Consider the following 20,161-nt stretch of genomic DNA (forward strand, 5'->3'; position numbering starts at 1 on the left):
GAATTTTCATAATGAATAAAATTATTTTAATGGGTTTAATTATATTTTATTTAAAATTAAAATAATAAACAAATTTCTTTTAGAAATATGAACAATCTTGCAGTAATTATTATTATAATTATTTTTTTTAATCTTATAAATATAAACACCAATTGTAATCAAATAAGTCATTCAATTAAAATTGAAGTCTTCATTTTAAATTTAGTAGATGAAAAAATGATAGAGAAGAGAGACGAACTAAAGGTGGTCAGATAGATTTTTTTTACAAATATTATTTATTAGCAAAATTAATAAATATGTAGTATTTTATAATAATAACACAGTTGTCTAAAAAACTAAAAAAAAAAATATTATGGTAAATAATAAAAATTATTGGATTGATTTATTTAATATTTTATAAGATTAAGATAAATATTAAGTAATCTATTTAAGGGAATAATATATTTATTATTTTATAAAATTTAAATAAATTTTAATTTTCTATTAAATAATATTTATTTAATGTAAAAAATTATTTATTATTTCATTAATCAATAAATAAATTTAATTAAACTATTAAAATATTATTGAATCATTGTTACAATTTATTTATTAGCTTATAAATTTAAAATAAATTTAATTAATTTATTAAAATAATACTTTTTAACAATAGCAGCAATTTTATTTTTTTTTCCGGGTCACCGATGGACCACCTAATTCCTACGTAGGTCACAGTAGAATCTGCCGAAGAAGCAATGCTATGACTATCGGTATTTGGCGGATGGAAAGAGATTTTTATTGTTTGATTTAATTTTTAGGAGAGGATAAAAATATATAAGAATAATTTTTTATTTAATTTTAATTTTTTTTAATATTAAAGAATTTGGAAGGGAGGAAATTTTAAATATTTAGTTTAATGTCTTAAGAAAATTAATTGTTTTTAAATTTAAAATTATTTAAAATAATATTTAGTCAACAGAAATTGATCTTCGAAATTAGATTAGTCCTTAATTATTAGTTTTAAGATATTACGTGAACTAAAAGTAAATTCAAAATTGTAAAAGTAAGTTATTTTTCAATTTTCTCTCTTGTCTTTTAACTCCTAATATTGGTCAAGGAGAAAAGAGTTAGATAATTAAAAGTATGGAGACTTGGCTTTTTTTTTTCTTTTCGCATCAATGTCCTAAGGTTCCGTCTTAGGTTAATTTAACTCGACTAAGAGGTAAGTAAAGTTTGATCAAAGATTATTTTTGCTAAGACTCTAATTCAGACACTAATCAAACGATTCAATTTTAAGTTTAATACAGTAACCACTTGTACCCAACTCCTTGATTATGAAGACCTAGGTTTGATTCCCATTACAACCATCTTTGTAATATTTTTTACATTTACCCAACAAAAACTCCCTTCTAATATTGATGAATTTTTAGGGAAAGAAATTTAAAATTTTTTCAGTATAATGTCTAAAACATTTTTACTTAAGTTTTTAAATCACAAAGATACAAAAGTAAATTAGTTTTTAAAATTCTCTCTTCTCTTGTAAACTAAACAAGAAGAGAAGTTATCTCTTCCCCTTCCACAAAATTTTACACATCCCTCTTTTTAATCAAATGTAATTTTTAATCAATTTTCCCCTTCTTTCCATTAAAATTCCTCTCCTCCAATTGTTTGGACAAAACACACCCTATGAGAGGTGACAAAGAGAGTGAGAGAAGAAAAAAATGTTGTGAGAGAACAAAGATGATAGCAAAGTAAGAAAAGGAAAAAAAAAAGTTTCATTAAAAGTTATCACTACATAGAAAATAGTAGGGGTCCACACAATTTAAATTGGATCAAATTTTAGGTATATTTTAATTCGATTTGCTCGATGTTAATTAGTTCAAATTGGTTTGATTTTTTCATTTTTCCAAATTCAAACCTATTCAACCCAATTACATTTAGTTTGATATAGATCAATTTATTGGATTTATCATTAAAATAATTAAAAATAATAATAAAAAGCACTAGACAACTTGTAAACTATATTGTCATGTCATCAATGATAAAATATTTAATATTACTACTTTGTCAATAACTAAACATCATAAAATATCTAAAATTTGTCAACTGTCAATAACATTACAAACTCAAAACAAAATCTAAAAATTTATTATGTTCGACAATATTACAGACTCAACAAAATTTTTCATTAAGCCAACACCACAAAACAAGTCATTGAGGAATTCTCATATATTGAATGGGTTTATTTTACACTAAAAGTCCAAATTTCAAAACATAAATCAAACTTAATAATAATAATATCCACTTAACGACTTTGAACTCAACAAAGTCACCTTGTGGTCCCTACTGCATGTATGTCTATCAACAACCTTCCTTAATTGCCAGCTTTCTTCATAAGGTACTTTGGCACAATATGCTACCCATGGACATCCTTCTTTGCATATGACCCTTATTCTTCTTTTATCATTTTTTGTAAATTTTAAATTTCTTCATAAATGAACAACATATGTTGTAATTGCCTCTTTAAATTGTTCTCTACTCAAAAAATACAATCCAACTTCCCACTTATAATCTTCCATATTATTGGGCATCTTAAAACTTGGAAACATATTTGAACCTCCAGTATCCTCTTCATTACTATTGTCATCCAACTCACTTATTAATTCTTCTTATTCATATTCTTCATTTGAAATACCCCTACTCATGGAATACATTTTTTTCCTCCTCCAAACTTATCACCTTTGAACAAGTCATCATCTGAATATTCATTATCATATGTAGTAGTAGACTCAACTGTAGGCTCAACAATCTTCTTAGGCCTACCTCTCTTCTTCCTACTACAACTAGGTTGTTCTTGAGGTACTTGTTCAGGCATAGGTATTTCAAAATCATTCAATTAATCTAACTCATCACTATCAGTAACCTGATTTACTTCCAATGGTCCTTCAACCCTATCAACATTAACATTATGTCTAGGTTTAACAAGTACCTCAAATAAATCAATATCTGAAATTTCTTCTTCATCTGTATCACCCAAATGTACTGAAGGATAACTGCAATAACTATCTTCACTTTCATTATCATCACAAACATCATCACCCTTTGTAGGCTCACATTCATTACCCACAACATCCTCAGGCACACTCTCATCAGCACCAACAGTCCCAAACTCAGGCACAATTTCAGCCCTAACCCCACATTCATCACCAACACCATCCTCTGCCACACTCACATCATTAGCAACACACCCAACCCCACAATCACCACCAACATCAACCTCTATCATAATCTCATCATCAACAAAAGGACCAGCCCCACTATCATTAGGCACCGGCCCATCATTTGTTACAACAGCAGGTGATTCTAAACTTTTTATAGTTTCAGCTTCAAATGTGGGATGTTCAACATATAATCTAACATTTCCGAACTGTCTTGCTATCCTTATCATTTCTGTGCCCCCTTATCATCAAACAACAACTTCAACCCATTCTCAAAGTCAACCCCACCCACATCTTATCCACTGTAATATATCCCATTTCCCTTAAAATATCCAATATTTCAAAATAGGACCATCTATCAGGATCACATGACCATGTGAAATCATGGCCGACATAATCTAACTTCCCTCTATTCACAAACTTCCCCCCATGATGGACAACTACCTCAAAATACTCTTCCATGTCAAGCAACTCCTATAAAAATCCACAACACATAATTTAATATAAACCTATTGTAATGTATATTTTCAATTATAGATAAATAAATAATTAAAAATTAATACAAAACATAATTAATATATGCATAGATAACAACCAACACACAAGTGGGCCAACATAGTAAAAAATTGAACATTAGTGGGCCAACATATGCAAATAAATTAGGATCAGTCTATGACTGTATCAGTGGGCCAACATATGCATCTATACAGGCCAACATATGCAAAACACACTACAACATGTCAGGAACCCATTGTTTGGGACCACACGATTTCAAACCCTAAACCCAAAACCAAAATCCATATACGAACCAAAACCCTTTATTAAAAACCCAATTTTCAGTCCCACACGATTTCAAACCCTAAACCAAAACCCATCTTCAAACAACAACCCAATAATACCATTACTCGAACCCTAAATCAAAAACCCTTAAAAGAACACTTACCCGATGTCAATAGGATCCACACCCGAGTTCGTCTTCTTCACCAAGCCATTACCACTGACTCACAATCAACGATTCCTCTTCTCCACAACGTCTTCTTCACGAATGCTGCGATTCTTCTCTTCTCTCTCGTGGGAATGGAGCCACGTTGGAATAATGGAGGATTCTTCTCTTCTCTCCACGCAAGAAAGGAAGACACGTAGGAATTTCCACGTAGGACTCTTGTAAACGTCGTTTGTGAAATTTGGATAGAAGTTCTACATTGATGTGTTTTTAAATTATTTGGGACTAAATTGAAACCAAAAAATAAAGTGGGACCAAATTAAGCATTTAGCCTTTTTTTCATGAGATATGAATAAAATAAATAACTTGATTGATCACTAAAATTAAAAGAAATTACTCTCAATCTATTGGTTCAGTCAAAATAATGTATTAGTCTAATGAGGAAAGTATTAAGTAACATATTATACGATAAAAGAGACTTTCATTTCATATATCAATCGAATATAACTCAACTCATAATCAATATGTTAACAATTAAAGAAATAATTATCAATATAATTAATATTGATCTATTTAACTTATTAAATAAATAATTAATCTAACAAGTGATTCTTATCGTGTTTTACATACGGGTATAAATATAATATTCTAATCTATTTTTACATTTTTACAATTAAATACTTGTGAATTATAAAATATTACAAATGAAGTGTTTCTTAGCTCAACGTGCATGGCCGAAAAAGGGTCCAAACAATTACTAAGCAAAGATTGAGACCCATTCTTTATCTTCCTCAAAAATTAGTTAGGTGGGTGGTAATCAGTTTATAGTTGAGTATTAAAAATTCAATCAATTAAATATTCATGACACGATACCTTGTAAAGATATCCCATCATTTATATATATGCTTCGCGATAATGCATGCAGACGTTAACAGCTGGTTGAATTATAAACAATATGTTAAGATAAGTGTTTTTGATAATTTTTTTATTAAAAAATATAAATATTATATCATTATATAAAAAAAATTATCAAAAATACTTCTAATTTTTATCTAAATAAGTTTAAAATCTCAATCAAATTTATATTATTATATAAAAAAGTTATCTCCTTTTATCATCTTTGTCCTCCATTTTTATGTAAGATTATTTAATATTTTACTAATTATATATTATCTCACTTAATTTATATGATAAAATTAAGATAATACTAATGCTGGTTTACAATTTAATACTAATAATATTTTAATTGAGTAATACATATATTAAATAATTATTATATATAACTAAAATTTTAAATAATATATATATATATAAATAAATAATATGTTTAAATATATAAATTATGCTTAAAATTTTGAATAAATAAATATTTTTAAATATATGAATCATATTATAAATTTATGATAAATAATTTATATTGAAACATAATATTATATTTATTTATTGATAATTTATTTTAAAATATTAAATTTTAATTTATAAATAATTATGACAAATAAAAATTAAACTAAATATTAAATTAAAATAATTTCTTAAAATTCTCATCAAAGAAAAATTCCTAAAAAAATTCCTATATAAAATAGTTGTTTGTATTTTATATATAGATGCTAATTATGCATTTTACTAACCTACACTTATTTTTTTAGGTAAAATTATTGCACACATTTTTATCTTATTTTTTCCGGTCAAACTATTTAGATAATCCAACTAAAATAAATAACTATTATTTAAATTATTTATTTATTTTTATTTTTTATTTTTAAATAAAACTTCGTAGATATACATAGTGTGTTTTTTTTTCAGGTCAAAATAATAAGCCAGCCCAAAACCGATACGTGGGCATAATGAAGTAGCAGATGAAGTTATAGAGGATGTGTGTGGACTACAGTTCAACAAACCAACCTACCCTTTAATTTATGGAGCCCCATAGGCCATAACCATAAGAAAGAAAATGTCTTGGGGTAATATTAATAAGATATTATTGTTAATTTTAATGGATGTTTAATAGTGAGAGGCCAAATTAATTTTACAATTTATGTCTCTTCTTGTTATGTACCTCTTTTTTTTCTTTTCTTTTTCTTTTCTCATTCTCTCAACCATCTTTCATTAATGGTATTGTATTAATTTTTGTCCACCAATTCATGGGCTAGGCCTCTCGCAAAGATTCCAGACCCATCAAAATGTCTATTTGTCAAATGTACAGCTTTAATGAGCAAAGTCATATTGCTTTATTTATTCATTTATTATTCCTCTTTTTTTTTCTTTTTCTTTTTTGCATGTGACAGCTAATTATATTTAGATATATATATAAAGAATGGTAAGATAACAACTCAAGCAAGCGAAACTAAATATAAAAATATTACTTCAGAAAGGAGAATTAGTTTATGGATCGCACCACGTTATCTATTTTACACTCCACTGAATTATTAGCCAGAATATGATGTAAAAATAATACGTAATTATTAAGGGAATAGTATCCGCTTGGTTTAGATTCAATAACAGAATTTTTTAATTTGTGAACCTGTGCAGATATTTTAAGACTAGATTACTTTGAAGTTGTAATAACAGTGACATGTTTAAAAATAATTGAACTCTAAAATTTTTAAATTAAATATTAGTATTACAAACCTTTAAAAAAATGTTTTAAATTATGTTTCAGCCTTCTTGCTAGCTTTAATTTATAAATTAAATAACATTTCATGAAGTTCCGTAAATGTTAATTTCATTGTGATAACCGCAGTGGTAAAAATCAAGACAATAGTGACTACCTATAAATACTTTAATGCATAAATTAGCAGTTATGTAAAATTTGTTAAATAAGCATTGAATAAGTAAGGCATTTGTATATATAAAATATTTAATATAATAATAATTAAACATTTATCATTGGACCACATGTCAAGCTCGAAAATATCTAGAACAAATAGATTTGATTTTGAATATTTGGTACAAACTAAATGTGATAAAAATTCAACTTTTATCGACATAACATATACGAACAAGAGATTTTGCAGAGTTTATCGAATTATAAAAGTAATTTTGCATAAGAAAATTTATCTACATTTCACTTTAATGTGTTGTGGATATAATAGTTGGGGGTGTTACATATTGTTTCAAAGTGGTAAGAATTTCTATAGAACAAAACTTGATTGGGAACCGAGTCGATTCTATCTGTTTCCTAAGCATATGTAGGCAAGCGTGTATGATTTTGACATATATCCGTCATATCTGATATCTCAGTCAAAAACTGGGTAATTAACCTTTTTAACTTAACACCATATCTATGTACATACCTGTTGTAGCCTCTACCTTCTCTATTTATTTAATTCCAACCCTACATCTATAACTGGATTAGATTAGATTGGATTGGGTTTAAATAAATTTGTTATCTTATTTTATCAAATTTTAACCATTTGAAATTGGTCATGTTTATATATTTTCTAAAATTCAATTCAATCTAATATGAATATCCATGATTTAGGTTATGTTACATCAATTAAGTTAATATAATTAAATTTATTTATTTATTTATTTATAAAAATTAAATATTTTATAATATGTGTAATATATTTGATATCTTTTTATAAATATAATTTTATTAATTCATAAAGTAAATAATGATATAAATTAAAATTTAAACTAAATTTATTTATTTGTTATATTTTTATTTGTCCAAATAACTAACATTAATAAAAAAATTAAAATAAATATATTGAATTGTTACAATGTTATAAACTAAAAATATATAAAAAAAAGTAATAAAGAGTGTTGGTTTAACATGCGATCATCTAAACATTAACTTATTACTATTATTGTGGTTATTATTTTTTTTTCTTATATATGATTGAGTCGAGTCAAGTCACAAGTAAAAAAAAAATTCAATATTCGACTTGTATATTGATGACTTTGATCAAGTTAAACCTGAACACTAAAAAAAATCTAAATTCATTAGATTAGTTTAGATTTACGAATTAATTGAACTCATTTACACCTCTACTACCCAGTTCCATCCCTTAAAAATCTCGTAATTAATAATATAGTTAAAATAATGTATATATATAAACATTAAAATTAGTCTTCATATTAAACTATATTTTACGATACACTAACTTTATCGTGCACCTAATGTTGTAGGTACTGAATCATATGAATAATTAAAATACGAGGAGCTATTTGCATTAAAATTTTAAATAACCAGTTTGTTCATTAAAAATTAACTTATTACTAAGATGTTTGTTAATAGAGGGTTGTCGTGGACAAAATATTGGCCCTGGTATAGTTGTTGGGAGATGTATGGTGATATTTCATTGTCAGTGTACTGTGAATTACTTGCTGCAAGAACATTTTTTCTTCCTTTAAACAGTTAAAAAATGTATCAACTAAGGTACTGAGAGCTACTTTGTATGGTGATATCAACATAGACAAGAGGGGTGTCAAAAATATTTAATAATTCTCTTTTTATTATATCAAAATAGTGTTTTTTATTAATTAAAATTTATTCAAAACTAGTAAATTAGAAAATAAATTCATTGAATATGATGTAAATATATTAAAAAGTTAATTAATCAATAAAGTATTAGGTAGCCTGTTATTAATGTAATTTTAGCTAATATTTATATAACACGTGATTAAACATAACTATCTACATACCAACGTACCTATATATTAAGTGATAATATCCTTTTACTCCTTATTTTGGTATGAATCTATTAATAAATTATTTAATTATTTTTCATGAAAGTTTATGTATTTATTAGGCTACTAATATTATTTTTTTTATTTATGAATATACAGTGTCAATAACTGTAATTACGATGGATACAATTTAAATTCACATTTGGAATAATATTTTAAGTTATGTGATTATTAATTAAAATTAACTAATTTAATTTTTTTAATTAGTATTGATGAATTAAACATTTATTTCTTATTATAATATATCGAAATGAAGGTAATATTAATTTTTTCATAAATTAAAAAATTTAAATGTTTACTACTTCCTTTAGTTCAATTTTTTTTTACCTTTTCTTTTGTTATATATTTTTTTTAATGTTGTACATGTTTTAAATAATATTAAATAAATTTTTCCAAAATTTCACCACTAGCTGGATCTAGTTCTAAACATAATAATTTTTTTTTTTTTAAAAAAAGGGGTTAAATTATATTTTTATCCTCTATCTTATTTGTTAAAATTATTTTGGTCTTTTATTTTACAAAATGTTCATTTTTAGTCTTTCACGTTCTAAATTTAGGTCAATTTTTTATTTTAAAATAATTATTATTTTTAATTTTGAGACAATATTTTAATATTTTATTGATTGATTCAAAATTTGAAATTTGTCTCATTTATTCACTTGTATAAAAATAATATTTAATGCAATTGAAGTTCAAACAAAAAATGTTATATGCATAGTTAAAATCACATAAAAATAAGTTTAAATAAATAAATAATTCAAATGGGTTCACCACAACGTATATCTGCACAATGAGACTTATAGTTTTATGTATCATAGCTAAGACATGTACCTAACCTACATATCTATAACTTAATAACTTAACAACTTTAGCAACATACAACTTGTACAACATTCAACTTTGCAACTTATCACATTAAACAACTTAAACATCATAATCTTTACAACATTTATAACTTGGTAGAACATCAAGAATCAACTTAAGCAACTTAAAACAACACACAACTTTTCAACATGACCAACCTATTACATAACAACACATATATCATCTTACATCATCATTCATACAACTATGTCATCATAAATCAACTGTTAAACAATTTGAACAAGAAAATTTACATCATACAACTTATTCATCATTAATCAATTGTAAAACAACATTAAATAACAAATTTTCATCATATGACTTGTGCTTGACTCCACTCACTAGGTTCCCAACATAATTGAGGTAGGGAGCTCTCCGTCTTGTCCACTCACGCTCGACCCTAATCAAGCAGAGAGCTTTATACTTGACTCTCACCTGATGCCACTCCATTGATGCTTGACGTGAATCCAAGCAAAGACAAGTCTCTCACTTCATGTCCGACATCATTCAACCTACATTAGACGTGAATCCAACTTGAGATGAGTCTCTTTTTCCTCACGCCCGACACAACCAAAACTTCTACAAAATCCAATTTCTTCTAATCTACCTAAAAATCAGCAAACTTTCCAACATGCAATGATTTAAAAAGCACATATATGACCTAAACAACATAATTTCATCATCAAAAACATCACGCAACTAAAATCAATTAAGAATAAACTAATCTTCTCATATTTCACTTTGAAACCACAAAATCTTCTCAACTTTATCATTTAATCACTCAACACCTTCAATCAACTCATTCCAATCATCACAACCACACAATGCACACCTAAATTCAAAATCACAGCTTCCTTTGCCTCTCGAAGAAAATCTGCAAAGAAGGGAAGGAGAAGAAACGACTTCACACACCACTAGCTTGAAGTTCCAACCCTAAAGCTCGGATTCTTTACCACCTCTCCTAAAATCAGCTGAGAAAATGGTAGAAAAGGAAGAGAAGAAAAAAGAAAGGAGAATGAAGAGAAAAATCTCTCTCTAGCTTCTCTCTAAAGTTCTTGAAAAACTTGAATTATGAGCTAACTTTTTGGTTTTATTTTACTCCTTTCTTGAGCTGACTATACTTACCTTTGGTCTAACCCCCAGAAGATTAACGTGCTCTTAAAGTCTCTTGATCTTTAAAGCTCTTAGCAGCATCTACCAAATCAAACAATAAAATTATAAAATAATAGTGTTACAATAATATTACATTATATTAAAGAACTTCGATAAATTTTTATGTCAATAACTCTTAATAGAGTCATCAAAAGTTATTTTTTTTCATGTTAAACAACAATTAGTTAGAACATCTTCAATAAAATTTATTAACTAAGTTCTTAAATATAAGAACCATTCTTATAAATTTTACCATTGATACATGTTGACATGTGTAAGAATAGTTATTTTATAAAACTCTCAAAACCCATTTTTATTATTATTCTAACTTAAATAAAAAAAATGCGAGCTCATAAAATTAAATGAGAACTCTAATCACAGTCTTTCCTTAAAACAGAAATAAATAAACTTTTTTATATTCTAAGTGGCATTGAAGTACCCGCTTAAAAACCTAAAATAAGTTATATTATTCTTGAAATTGCCCTTACATAAGCTACTTTATTTGAGAATTGGCTACACTCAACTTCTGCGTAGATATGCTTCATGAAAAAAACAAGAGATAAGTTCTAAGAACCTGCAATGGGATATGCATGTTATATATTTCTTACAAATAAAAGTTCAAAAAGCGTCCATTTATTTTCTAAATCTAAAAATAAAATTTACCATATTTACAGTTACTAAAAATACATTGAATCCAAAAAATAAAAAATAAAAAAGTCTTTTTGATTTTTTTAAAAGAAAGAATGAGTTTATAAATACTATATAGACCGACAAAGAATAAATTTTGAAATACTTTTGGTGACGGCTTTCTAACAGTTGTCCATGTTACAGAGACATACTTTATAAATCCTATTTAATAATTAGACTCATTTTGTAACCACTTCATTATGGGATAACGAAATTAAAAAAAAAGAAAGAAAAGAAAAGAAAAGAAAAGAAAAGAAAAGAAGGAGATAGGCACTTTGCATGTGCATTAGCTCTTTCGTCCATGGAAACATCTAGAGTGCAGTAAAATATGTTCCTTTGAAGCTTTTTAGATTCTGAAGACCCAAAAGGTCAAACTCTACGCTACCACAAAACAAATATGTTGGTTCACCTGCTTTCAACTTTTCAAACTTCAAAATTCAAACTCAATTGAAAATAAAAGTTTAATAATAATCTAATCCTACATTATTATAATCAAGAGAGACTAATTAACATTTAACAAGCAATGCAGATGTTAGATATATTGTTGTAAATTCATTGATTATTTTCATTCAAAATTTCTAACTTTACCGAGACAAATCCAACTCAATTTCCCAGTGAAATATTTTCTGGGACTCTAGTTCCAATTATTATCGTTAAACTAAATCCACACCAACAATCATAGTATATGTCTTTCGAGATTCGACAAGCACGAAGTCGTGCATAGTATAAAGAGGTTGATTTATTTTAACAGGTGTTTTTCATATATACGAATTGGTAGAAAAATAGTTAAAATAATTATGTTTCATAATGATATGTCATTTTTAAATATCTTATAAATAATTATTTGCTAAAATAAAAATAAAATAACTATTCTGTTTCAAAAAAGAAAGTGATTATTTATTTGTTTTTGAATTAATAAAAATGTTTAATGCAATAGTTATTATATTTTATAACATATCTATTCAGATACTATAAATTAAAATATATAATTGAAAAGTGAGATTTTCACTTTTCCCGCTTTTTCAATTATATATTTTAACATCTTTTCCTTTCTCTCATTTGTAGTTGTTTTTCACAAATCACCCTCATAGTTAATTAAAAAAATTCTATCTCAATCACTTTAATTCTCTATCTTTTTCAATATAATATTTTTCTTTATCAATATTCTAAATTAAATTCTAATATTTTAAAAATATTAATAGTCAATTAAAAACTTTATATTAAAATTTAAATTATTTAGTATAAATGTAACATATATTTTACATAAGATACTTAATATTATACATTTTCATTATAACCTAATTTGTAGAAAAAAAAATAGTATATCTATTTTTGGTGTAACTTTTACACTAACACTGTTAATCCAATAAAATTTAACCACTTAGCCACATAAGAGCATTGAAAAAAGTAAAATAAATAACCAACCTTCCATTTTTCCGTAACCCCCCTATTTTTGGGGCAAAATCGTCGATCCCACGTGTGATTTGAGCGTTAAAAACCTAAACAAAGAATAACATTTTTTCTTTAAAGACGGATTCAGTGTGGCAAGATAAGTCACCGCTCTCCACACATATGAGAATGAGACCAAGGCAAGAGGTTACGTGGAAGAGACCCTGTTTAAACTTAAATACTTTTCTGCTTAAAAAAAACTTAAATAAGTAATTAAACATTTTTTTCTCTTCATCAATTATATGACATTTATTCAGTAATTATGATAATAAAGAAAGTGAAAAAGGAAAAAATAAAAAAGGTAAATTGGAAAAAAAGAAGAAAAAGAAACATGGGATGGGGAAATGTCGTTCACCGAACTGCCATTGATTATGATGTCACGCGACTCCTCCAAAAAGTAAAATAAATAGAAGAAGGTTTTGATTTTGTTTCCTCTAGCTAGTTTCTTTGTTTTCTTATGGAAGAGGAGGAAATGGATATTGACCATGATTTATAGACATTTTTGAAACATATAGCCCTTTTCTTTGTTATTCACTTCTTATTTTATGATTTCTTTGACCTACATTTTAACTTCCAAAACTTTACCTCATTTAGCAATTTTTATCTTTATATTAAATTTCCTGAAAGTTTGGTTTGTCTTTAGAATATTCACCATCAATAGCAGTGATTAATTTTCTTGCTACATTGGAGGTACCTCAAAAAGTGGGATAGCTGGTCTCAAGATTTAACACGGCTATATATATAAAGCAGGATTCGAATCTCTGACCTTGTTTAAGTGTAAATCAATCTTTATCGCTGAACCATACGTTTCCTTCGTGAACGTATGCTATGCATGGAGAAGTGATTAATTAATTTATAGACATAGGATTATTAAAATTATTTAATCATAAGATAAAAAAAAGATATTTATATAGAGGGAGAGGGCAATATGGTAATATGAAGAGGAGACTAGGTGGGAGCTTTGAAAGAGAGGCGGGAGGGCCAGCTGGAGAGTATAAAAGGTGGTGGCTGGAACGCTTATTTCTTATCTCTCACTCTCTCACACACACTCGCTTACACCCAATCCAACACATAACGCAATAATAATAATTGGAGAGTATCGTATAGCCCTTTTTTCCATTTATTCTTCTTTCAATATTAGGGAAACAACTCGCCAACGCCAACCCAGAACACTCAAATGACGCAATAGCCCTTCTTCTCTCATTCCACCTTTTCTTCTTCTTCTGCTTTCTTCACCGCTCCTCTCTCTTTCAGGTATGCAAATCAAATCTCCTATTTCATTCTCTCTTCTCTCTGATCTACGTCTTCGCTAGCTGCACCTCCGCGCTTCACTCAATTCACCGTTTCGGTTTTTCCGTTTTCGCTTTCCCTAATCTTCTGAGATCCAACTCCACTCATACTGTATGAAATTCCGCGTTTCACGCGAACCTTCTCGTTTTTGTTTTTAGTTTTCGGCTTTGTAGTTATTTAAAAATAAATAAAAAATTAGCCAAAGCTGGATGCGTCGTGCGTGTTCGTTCTGAATTTTTGAGGCAATGGAGTTCTGATTTTCGCTGTGGTTGCATTGTCTTGTTTCTTCGTTTTTTTGTTTTTTATTTTTGGGGGTGTTTACAGCTGCGGCTTCGTTTGTGCATTTTGCGGTTCGCGATGTTTTCAGGATTCCGAGTCAGATCTGCGCCGGCTTATCCGACGATTTTGTTTTTATTCGCGTCTTTTTGATTGATTGGTTTTTTTTTTTTTTGTCGTATATTTTTTCCACCTTCTAGATTTCTACCTCTGGAATCTCTCACGTGATGGAATGGACTTGCCATTTTAGCCGAAATAGAATCTATTAACTTTGTAGCTTTTTCTTTAAGATACTTAAACTGGTGGTTTTGATTTTGAATTGGGCTTTTGTTTTTCGGAGGGGGTGGGAGGGTTATAAGCCTTTTCCCTCTACGATTCTTTTTTACTAAAGCTTGATTGGATTATAGTAAATCGAAAAAAAATGCGTGTGAGCTCTTTGGTTCGTTATCCGCGGAGGTTGAGATTCACGACTGGTTAAAGTTGTAGGTTGTAGTTCTCAATTAGGAGTTTCTAATGAGATTGAATATAGAGGGCATGAGTAAGGAGAATTTTATGGATCTGTTCTGAAAATGGAGCTACTGTTTGGAGTTGTTATTTTTTCAAAGAGAAATGTTATTTGTAAAATTAATTTTACAACTAATTGTTTAATAATGAGAGAGAAAGACAGAGAAGATAGAGAAGTATGGGGGTGTGATGAGTATGTGATGGAGAGAAATAGAAAGAAAAATATTGTTGTATAAATTATTATTTGAATTGTCGTAGGAATATGACAACTTTTTTTTTTTTAATAGTATTAATTAAAAACAAGTTTGTCTTTCATTTTACTCTATTTTTCCATTGATTTTAGCAAAGTGTTTGTGTTTGTTATCACTCTCTTCTGTCTGTGATGATTATTTGTTATTTGGGCTGAAGTATAATGATGTTTCCGGTTGACGCATTTTCTATTTTTTTTTTCTCTGTTTCAATTTATAGTGTTTGCCTCTTTCTCGTTGTCTATTTTTCTTTCTCCCCATTTTTGTGGAAGGTGGGAGGGAAGATATGTTTATGTTGTTTTTTTTCCATCTAACTTGCTTAAACTTTACATGCAGCTGCCGTAGAAATTCATTATGGTGGCAACTGCTGCTACTTCTTCATTTTTCCCTGTTACCACACCCTCGCCAGACTCTGGTGGAGCAGGCAACAAACATGGTTCTTGTCATGTGAACCTTGGAGGACTAAAATCCAAACCTGCGTCTTCTGGTGGTTTGCAGGTTAAGGCAAAGGCGCAAGCCCCTTCGAAAATTAATGGTAGCACAGTTGCTACATCTGTAGAAAGCTTGAAGCATGAGGATGATTTACCTTCACCTCCCCCCAGGACTTTTATCAACCAGTTACCTGATTGGAGCATGCTTCTTGCTGCTATCACAACAATTTTCTTGGCAGCTGAAAAGCAGTGGATGATGCTTGATTGGAAGCCAAGGCGACCTGACATGCTTATTGACCCCTTTGGGATAGGAAAAATTGTTCAGGACGGTCTCGTGTTTCGTGAAAACTTTCCTATTAGATCATATGAGATTGGTGCTGATCGAACAGCATCTATAGAAACAGTAATGAACCATTTGCAGGTAAGTTCGTTCTCATACAAAATGAATCTTTATGATCTTCGGATATGAATATGTTATAACTAAGAATACGGTTGTATGTTTACTAGATACTATCATCTTGTTAATATTTTTCATACTAGATTTATAGTTCTCAACTATTTGCTTAACAACAGGAAACCGCACTTAATCATGTTAAAACCGCTGGGATTCTTGGTGATGGCTTTGGTTCTACGCCAGAAATGTGCAAGAAGAACTTGATATGGGTAGTTACTCGGATGCAGGTTGTGGTTGATCGCTATCCTACGTGGTAAGTTGCCCAAATTCACCCGTTATATGTGCAATTTGCAATGTATCCTTGCTAAGATGCTATGTCTCTATCCATTTTAGTGAATCTTTTTAAGAAATGATCACTCTAAATACACATGGTAATTATGGAAGCTTAATTATGAAAGCCACAATACTTGTGAAATTCTTCTGGGATGACACTTGATCAGATAAACACAAGCTTTATACATGATGATCGGATCTGTTTGAGCAGTAGATGTAGAAAGTGTGCAATTATTTTGGCATCTTGGTGTTGGGTTGAAGTTAGATAAGCTACGAGGAGAGTATTATCATGGTTATTCTGAATCTAATAATCTGAAATTGAGTGTCTTTGTTTGCTTCAGGGGTGATGTTGTTCAAGTAGACACTTGGGTTTCTAAATCAGGGAAGAATGGTATGCGTCGTGATTGGGTTTTACGTGACTGCAAAACTGGTGAAATCTTGACAAGAGCCTCCAGGTAGAAATTGTTCTCTGGAATTCTCTTTTTCAATTCTGCTTCCAGCAAATTTTAAGATGTGAATTTCAATGTGCATGATGAGTGATTGGGCACAATTTGAATCTTTCAAACTTTTACGTAAGTTATGGAAACCACTGTTTTTATTTTCTCTTAAGACACAAATTTGTCATGACTGAAATTTGAGGTAATCATTTGCAATTTGCAATATTAAAAAAGTTAGTGAACTACAGATTTAAGTGTATTATATTTTGCAGGTGAAAGCCTCAAATTGATCAAACAAAACTTAGTATTTTCTTAGTTGATTATTAAGTCTGGGACTTTATCATCTGTACACATACATCGCCCTGGAACCTGTAATTAGTATCATGTAAGCATTATCTGAGCTGGTTGTTTTGTTTTGGTGATCTACAGTGTTTGGGTCATGATGAATAAGCTGACAAGGAGGCTGTCTAAAATTCCAGAAGAAGTCAGAGAGGAGATAGGATCTTATTTTGTGGATTCTGATCCAATTCTGGAAGAGGATAATAGAAAACTGCCTAAACTTGATGACAAAACAGCAGATTATATTCGTACTGGTTTAACTGTATGTCAACTAGGTTTTTGTAATTGCTGTCATTAATTTATTTTCTTAAATTAATTCAGAAGTTTTCTAATTAGTTTCCATAATGTATCTTAATTTTTCCAGCCAAGATGGAGTGATCTAGATGTCAATCAGCATGTCAACAATGTGAAGTACATTGGCTGGATTCTGGAGGTAGTCTTCTGTTCCTGTATTCTAATAAACTTCAATCTTTTTTTCCTCTTTTTCTCTTATTCAATTCTTCATTGGGCACATCTCTTATAGCACAAGTTTTGGAGTCTTCTAAATTGTAATCATAAACGTGGAAGGCCAAGTGAATTCTTGGTCAATGAAAATTGTCACCTGATTAGAATCAGGTCATTTGCTGGGTCTGTGAATAAGTGTCTTTTTATTTTTGTGCGAGGGAATTAGGTATCTGAGTACCAGTAATTTAACTGGTTTATGGAAATGACTGATATGATGGTTGAAGTCATTGTTCAATTTTCTGTAGTGGTTATGGTTATGGGCATTTGATGGCTCGTTGGTATTCATTTGTGAGCCTCTGAGGAACAGTGTGGTGGCTTGAAAATTGAAATGTGGTATAATCGAGTTGTAATATGCAGTACTTGGGGGGTTACAGAAAGTTGAGCAATAGGGGTGATGTATGATCCTTTATGTAAATCACTTGTATTCTTCCTTTTAATAATTATTATTTGTTGATTTATGCTTGGAGATAAATAGATTGGTATGCTCAATTGCTTATTCGTTATGCATTGGGTTGATCAGGCCAGGCCTCTTAACCAATGGACTGTCCTTTGATTGTTGCAGAGTGCTCCACAGGCAATCTTGGAGAGTCATGAGCTTTGTGCCATGACTTTAGAGTATAGGAGGGAATGTGGTAGGGACAGTGTGCTGCATTCCCTTACTGCTGTATCTGGTGCCGACACTGGCAATCTAGCTCACAGTGGACATGTTGAGTGCAAGCATTTGCTTCGACTTGAAGATGGTGCGGAAATTGTGAGGGCTAGAACTGAGTGGAGGCCCAAACCTGTGAACAACTTTGATATTGCCAATCAGGTTCCAGCAGAAAGTACCTAAGATTTTGAATGGTTAATGGTCGGAGTTGCATCAGTCTCCTTGCTATGTTTAGTCTCGTTCAGGCCTCTGGAGAGTTTTGCTTGTGTCTGTCCAATCTACATGTCTTTATATATATATATATATATACCTTCTAATTTGTGTTACTTTGGTGGGTAAGGGGAAAAGAAGCAGTAAATCTCATTCTCATTGTAATTAGCTGCTGCTCTATTCTCTCGTTCTGCACCATATTTCATTTCATCTCTGATTGCACTACTGTTAGGCTGTCTTCAATATTTTATTGCTTTATTAAAATAGCTAGGCATGTATATTATTATTCTTTTCTCTTGGCCAAATCAAAGATGCAGTTTTCCTTGTGAACACGGCATAATTATTAATTTTGTATAGCCTGTATGCAAGAATGACTTTTCCTTCCTATACATTCGTGATTTTATGCTCCAGCTTATATTTATGCCACATGGAAATTATTATGCTCAAAATATCCCTTTTCCTTCAAGCGTGTTATAATAATACATATGGGTGAGTCTCGAATATGTGGGGGCACGTACATGTGCTGTCCTACGTATGTGTAGACCACATTTTGTTAGGACTCTATAATTGGGCTCATGAGCCGTGCCTTTTAGAACACTATTTTTAGTCTGAAATTATTTGCTCCTTGATCTAAGTTTGTATTTATTTTGGTTATTATGAATTGAAATGTGTATCTTAGAAGAAACAAACATGATTATAGTTTTTATTAACATGTAGAGGGAGTAGATATTATTATTTATAGTTTATAAAAAAAAGTGTATGATTTTCATCATTATTTCAACTGTTAAAAGATTCAATAATGTTTTGTAATTTTTGATAATTTTTTTCATAAGGATTTGTATGAAAATAAAAAAAAATAAAATAACTTTTTCTAAAAGTTAAAATTAGTTCATGGATGATTTTTTTTTTCTGTAAGTTTTCTCAATAACTTTTTTCAAAAGATATTATTTAATTTATTAGGTTATTTATTTATTTTTATTTTCTTCTTTGTAGTCTTTTCTTAGTAGTGCTTATGAATGAGTTGTTACTATACCCTTAAAAATGACGGAGCTTTGGTACCTGGACTATTAAAAGGTCTGAAAACTTTAATTTAATTATATAATAATAAATAATTTAGATTAAATTTGTACGATGAAAAGTAAGACAAAATTATAAAGATTAAAATTACCAGACTAATAATGTTATAAAACATTAAATGAAAGAAAAGAACTAACAAATAATAAAAGTGAAAAATTAATTTACATTAAAAAAATTCAAAAATTTAAGGTGAAAAAGCAAAATTATGTTAAAAAAAGTTATTAAAATTAAACTTTTTTAAGTATATAATGATACTGTTACAAAAAAATTGTATTATATTAAATAAAAGTAGAATGAATAATTTAAAAAAAAATGAAAGGATGAAATACTTAAAAAAATATAGAAATAGTTAAAAAATATAAAATATTATATAAATAAGTTATTAAAAAAAAATCAAATTTAGAATGAAATTAGTAATTTCATACCGGTATCCCTCAAGAAAGATATCGTAGAATTTTTAAAAAAATTATCTAAAGAGATTT

The 20,161-nt window shown here is 28.9% G+C and overlaps 1 protein-coding gene across 2 annotated transcripts; it reads left to right on the forward strand.

The window, feature by feature from the left end:
- The first annotated feature begins 14,003 nt into the window (after positions 1 to 14,003).
- Positions 14,004 to 18,991, forward strand: FATB (fatty acyl-ACP thioesterases B). 2 transcript variants are annotated; one of them, XM_020370854.3, is made up of 7 exons: positions 14,004 to 14,241; positions 15,642 to 16,157; positions 16,310 to 16,443; positions 16,805 to 16,918; positions 17,330 to 17,501; positions 17,604 to 17,672; positions 18,306 to 18,991. In XM_020370854.3, exons 2-7 carry the CDS (start codon positions 15,660 to 15,662, stop codon positions 18,573 to 18,575), a joined length of 1,257 nt encoding a protein of 418 aa, XP_020226443.1. In that variant the 5' UTR covers positions 14,004 to 14,241; positions 15,642 to 15,659; the 3' UTR covers positions 18,576 to 18,991. The 2 variants fall into 2 exon arrangements, with proteins under 2 accessions (XP_020226443.1, XP_020226444.1); XM_020370855.3 differs by lacking the exon at positions 14,004 to 14,241 and adding an exon at positions 14,248 to 14,388.
- Positions 18,992 to 20,161: the final 1,170 nt, after the last annotated feature.

Source organism: Cajanus cajan, chromosome 5 (assembly GCF_000230855.2).
Source record: "Cajanus cajan strain Asha chromosome 5, NIPB_CcT2T_4, whole genome shotgun sequence".
In the NCBI taxonomy this organism is placed as follows: Eukaryota; Viridiplantae; Streptophyta; class Magnoliopsida; order Fabales; family Fabaceae; genus Cajanus; species Cajanus cajan.

Coding starts and splice junctions, on each gene's coding strand:
- FATB (XM_020370854.3), top strand. CDS start 15,660: ATGGTGGCAACTGCTGCTACTTCTTCATTTTTCCCTGTTACCACACCC. Junction 16,919..17,329: donor ATCTTGACAAGAGCCTCCAG/GTAGAAATTGTT, acceptor GGTGATCTACAG/TGTTTGGGTCATGATGAATA. Junction 17,673..18,305: donor ACATTGGCTGGATTCTGGAG/GTAGTCTTCTGT, acceptor TGATTGTTGCAG/AGTGCTCCACAGGCAATCTT.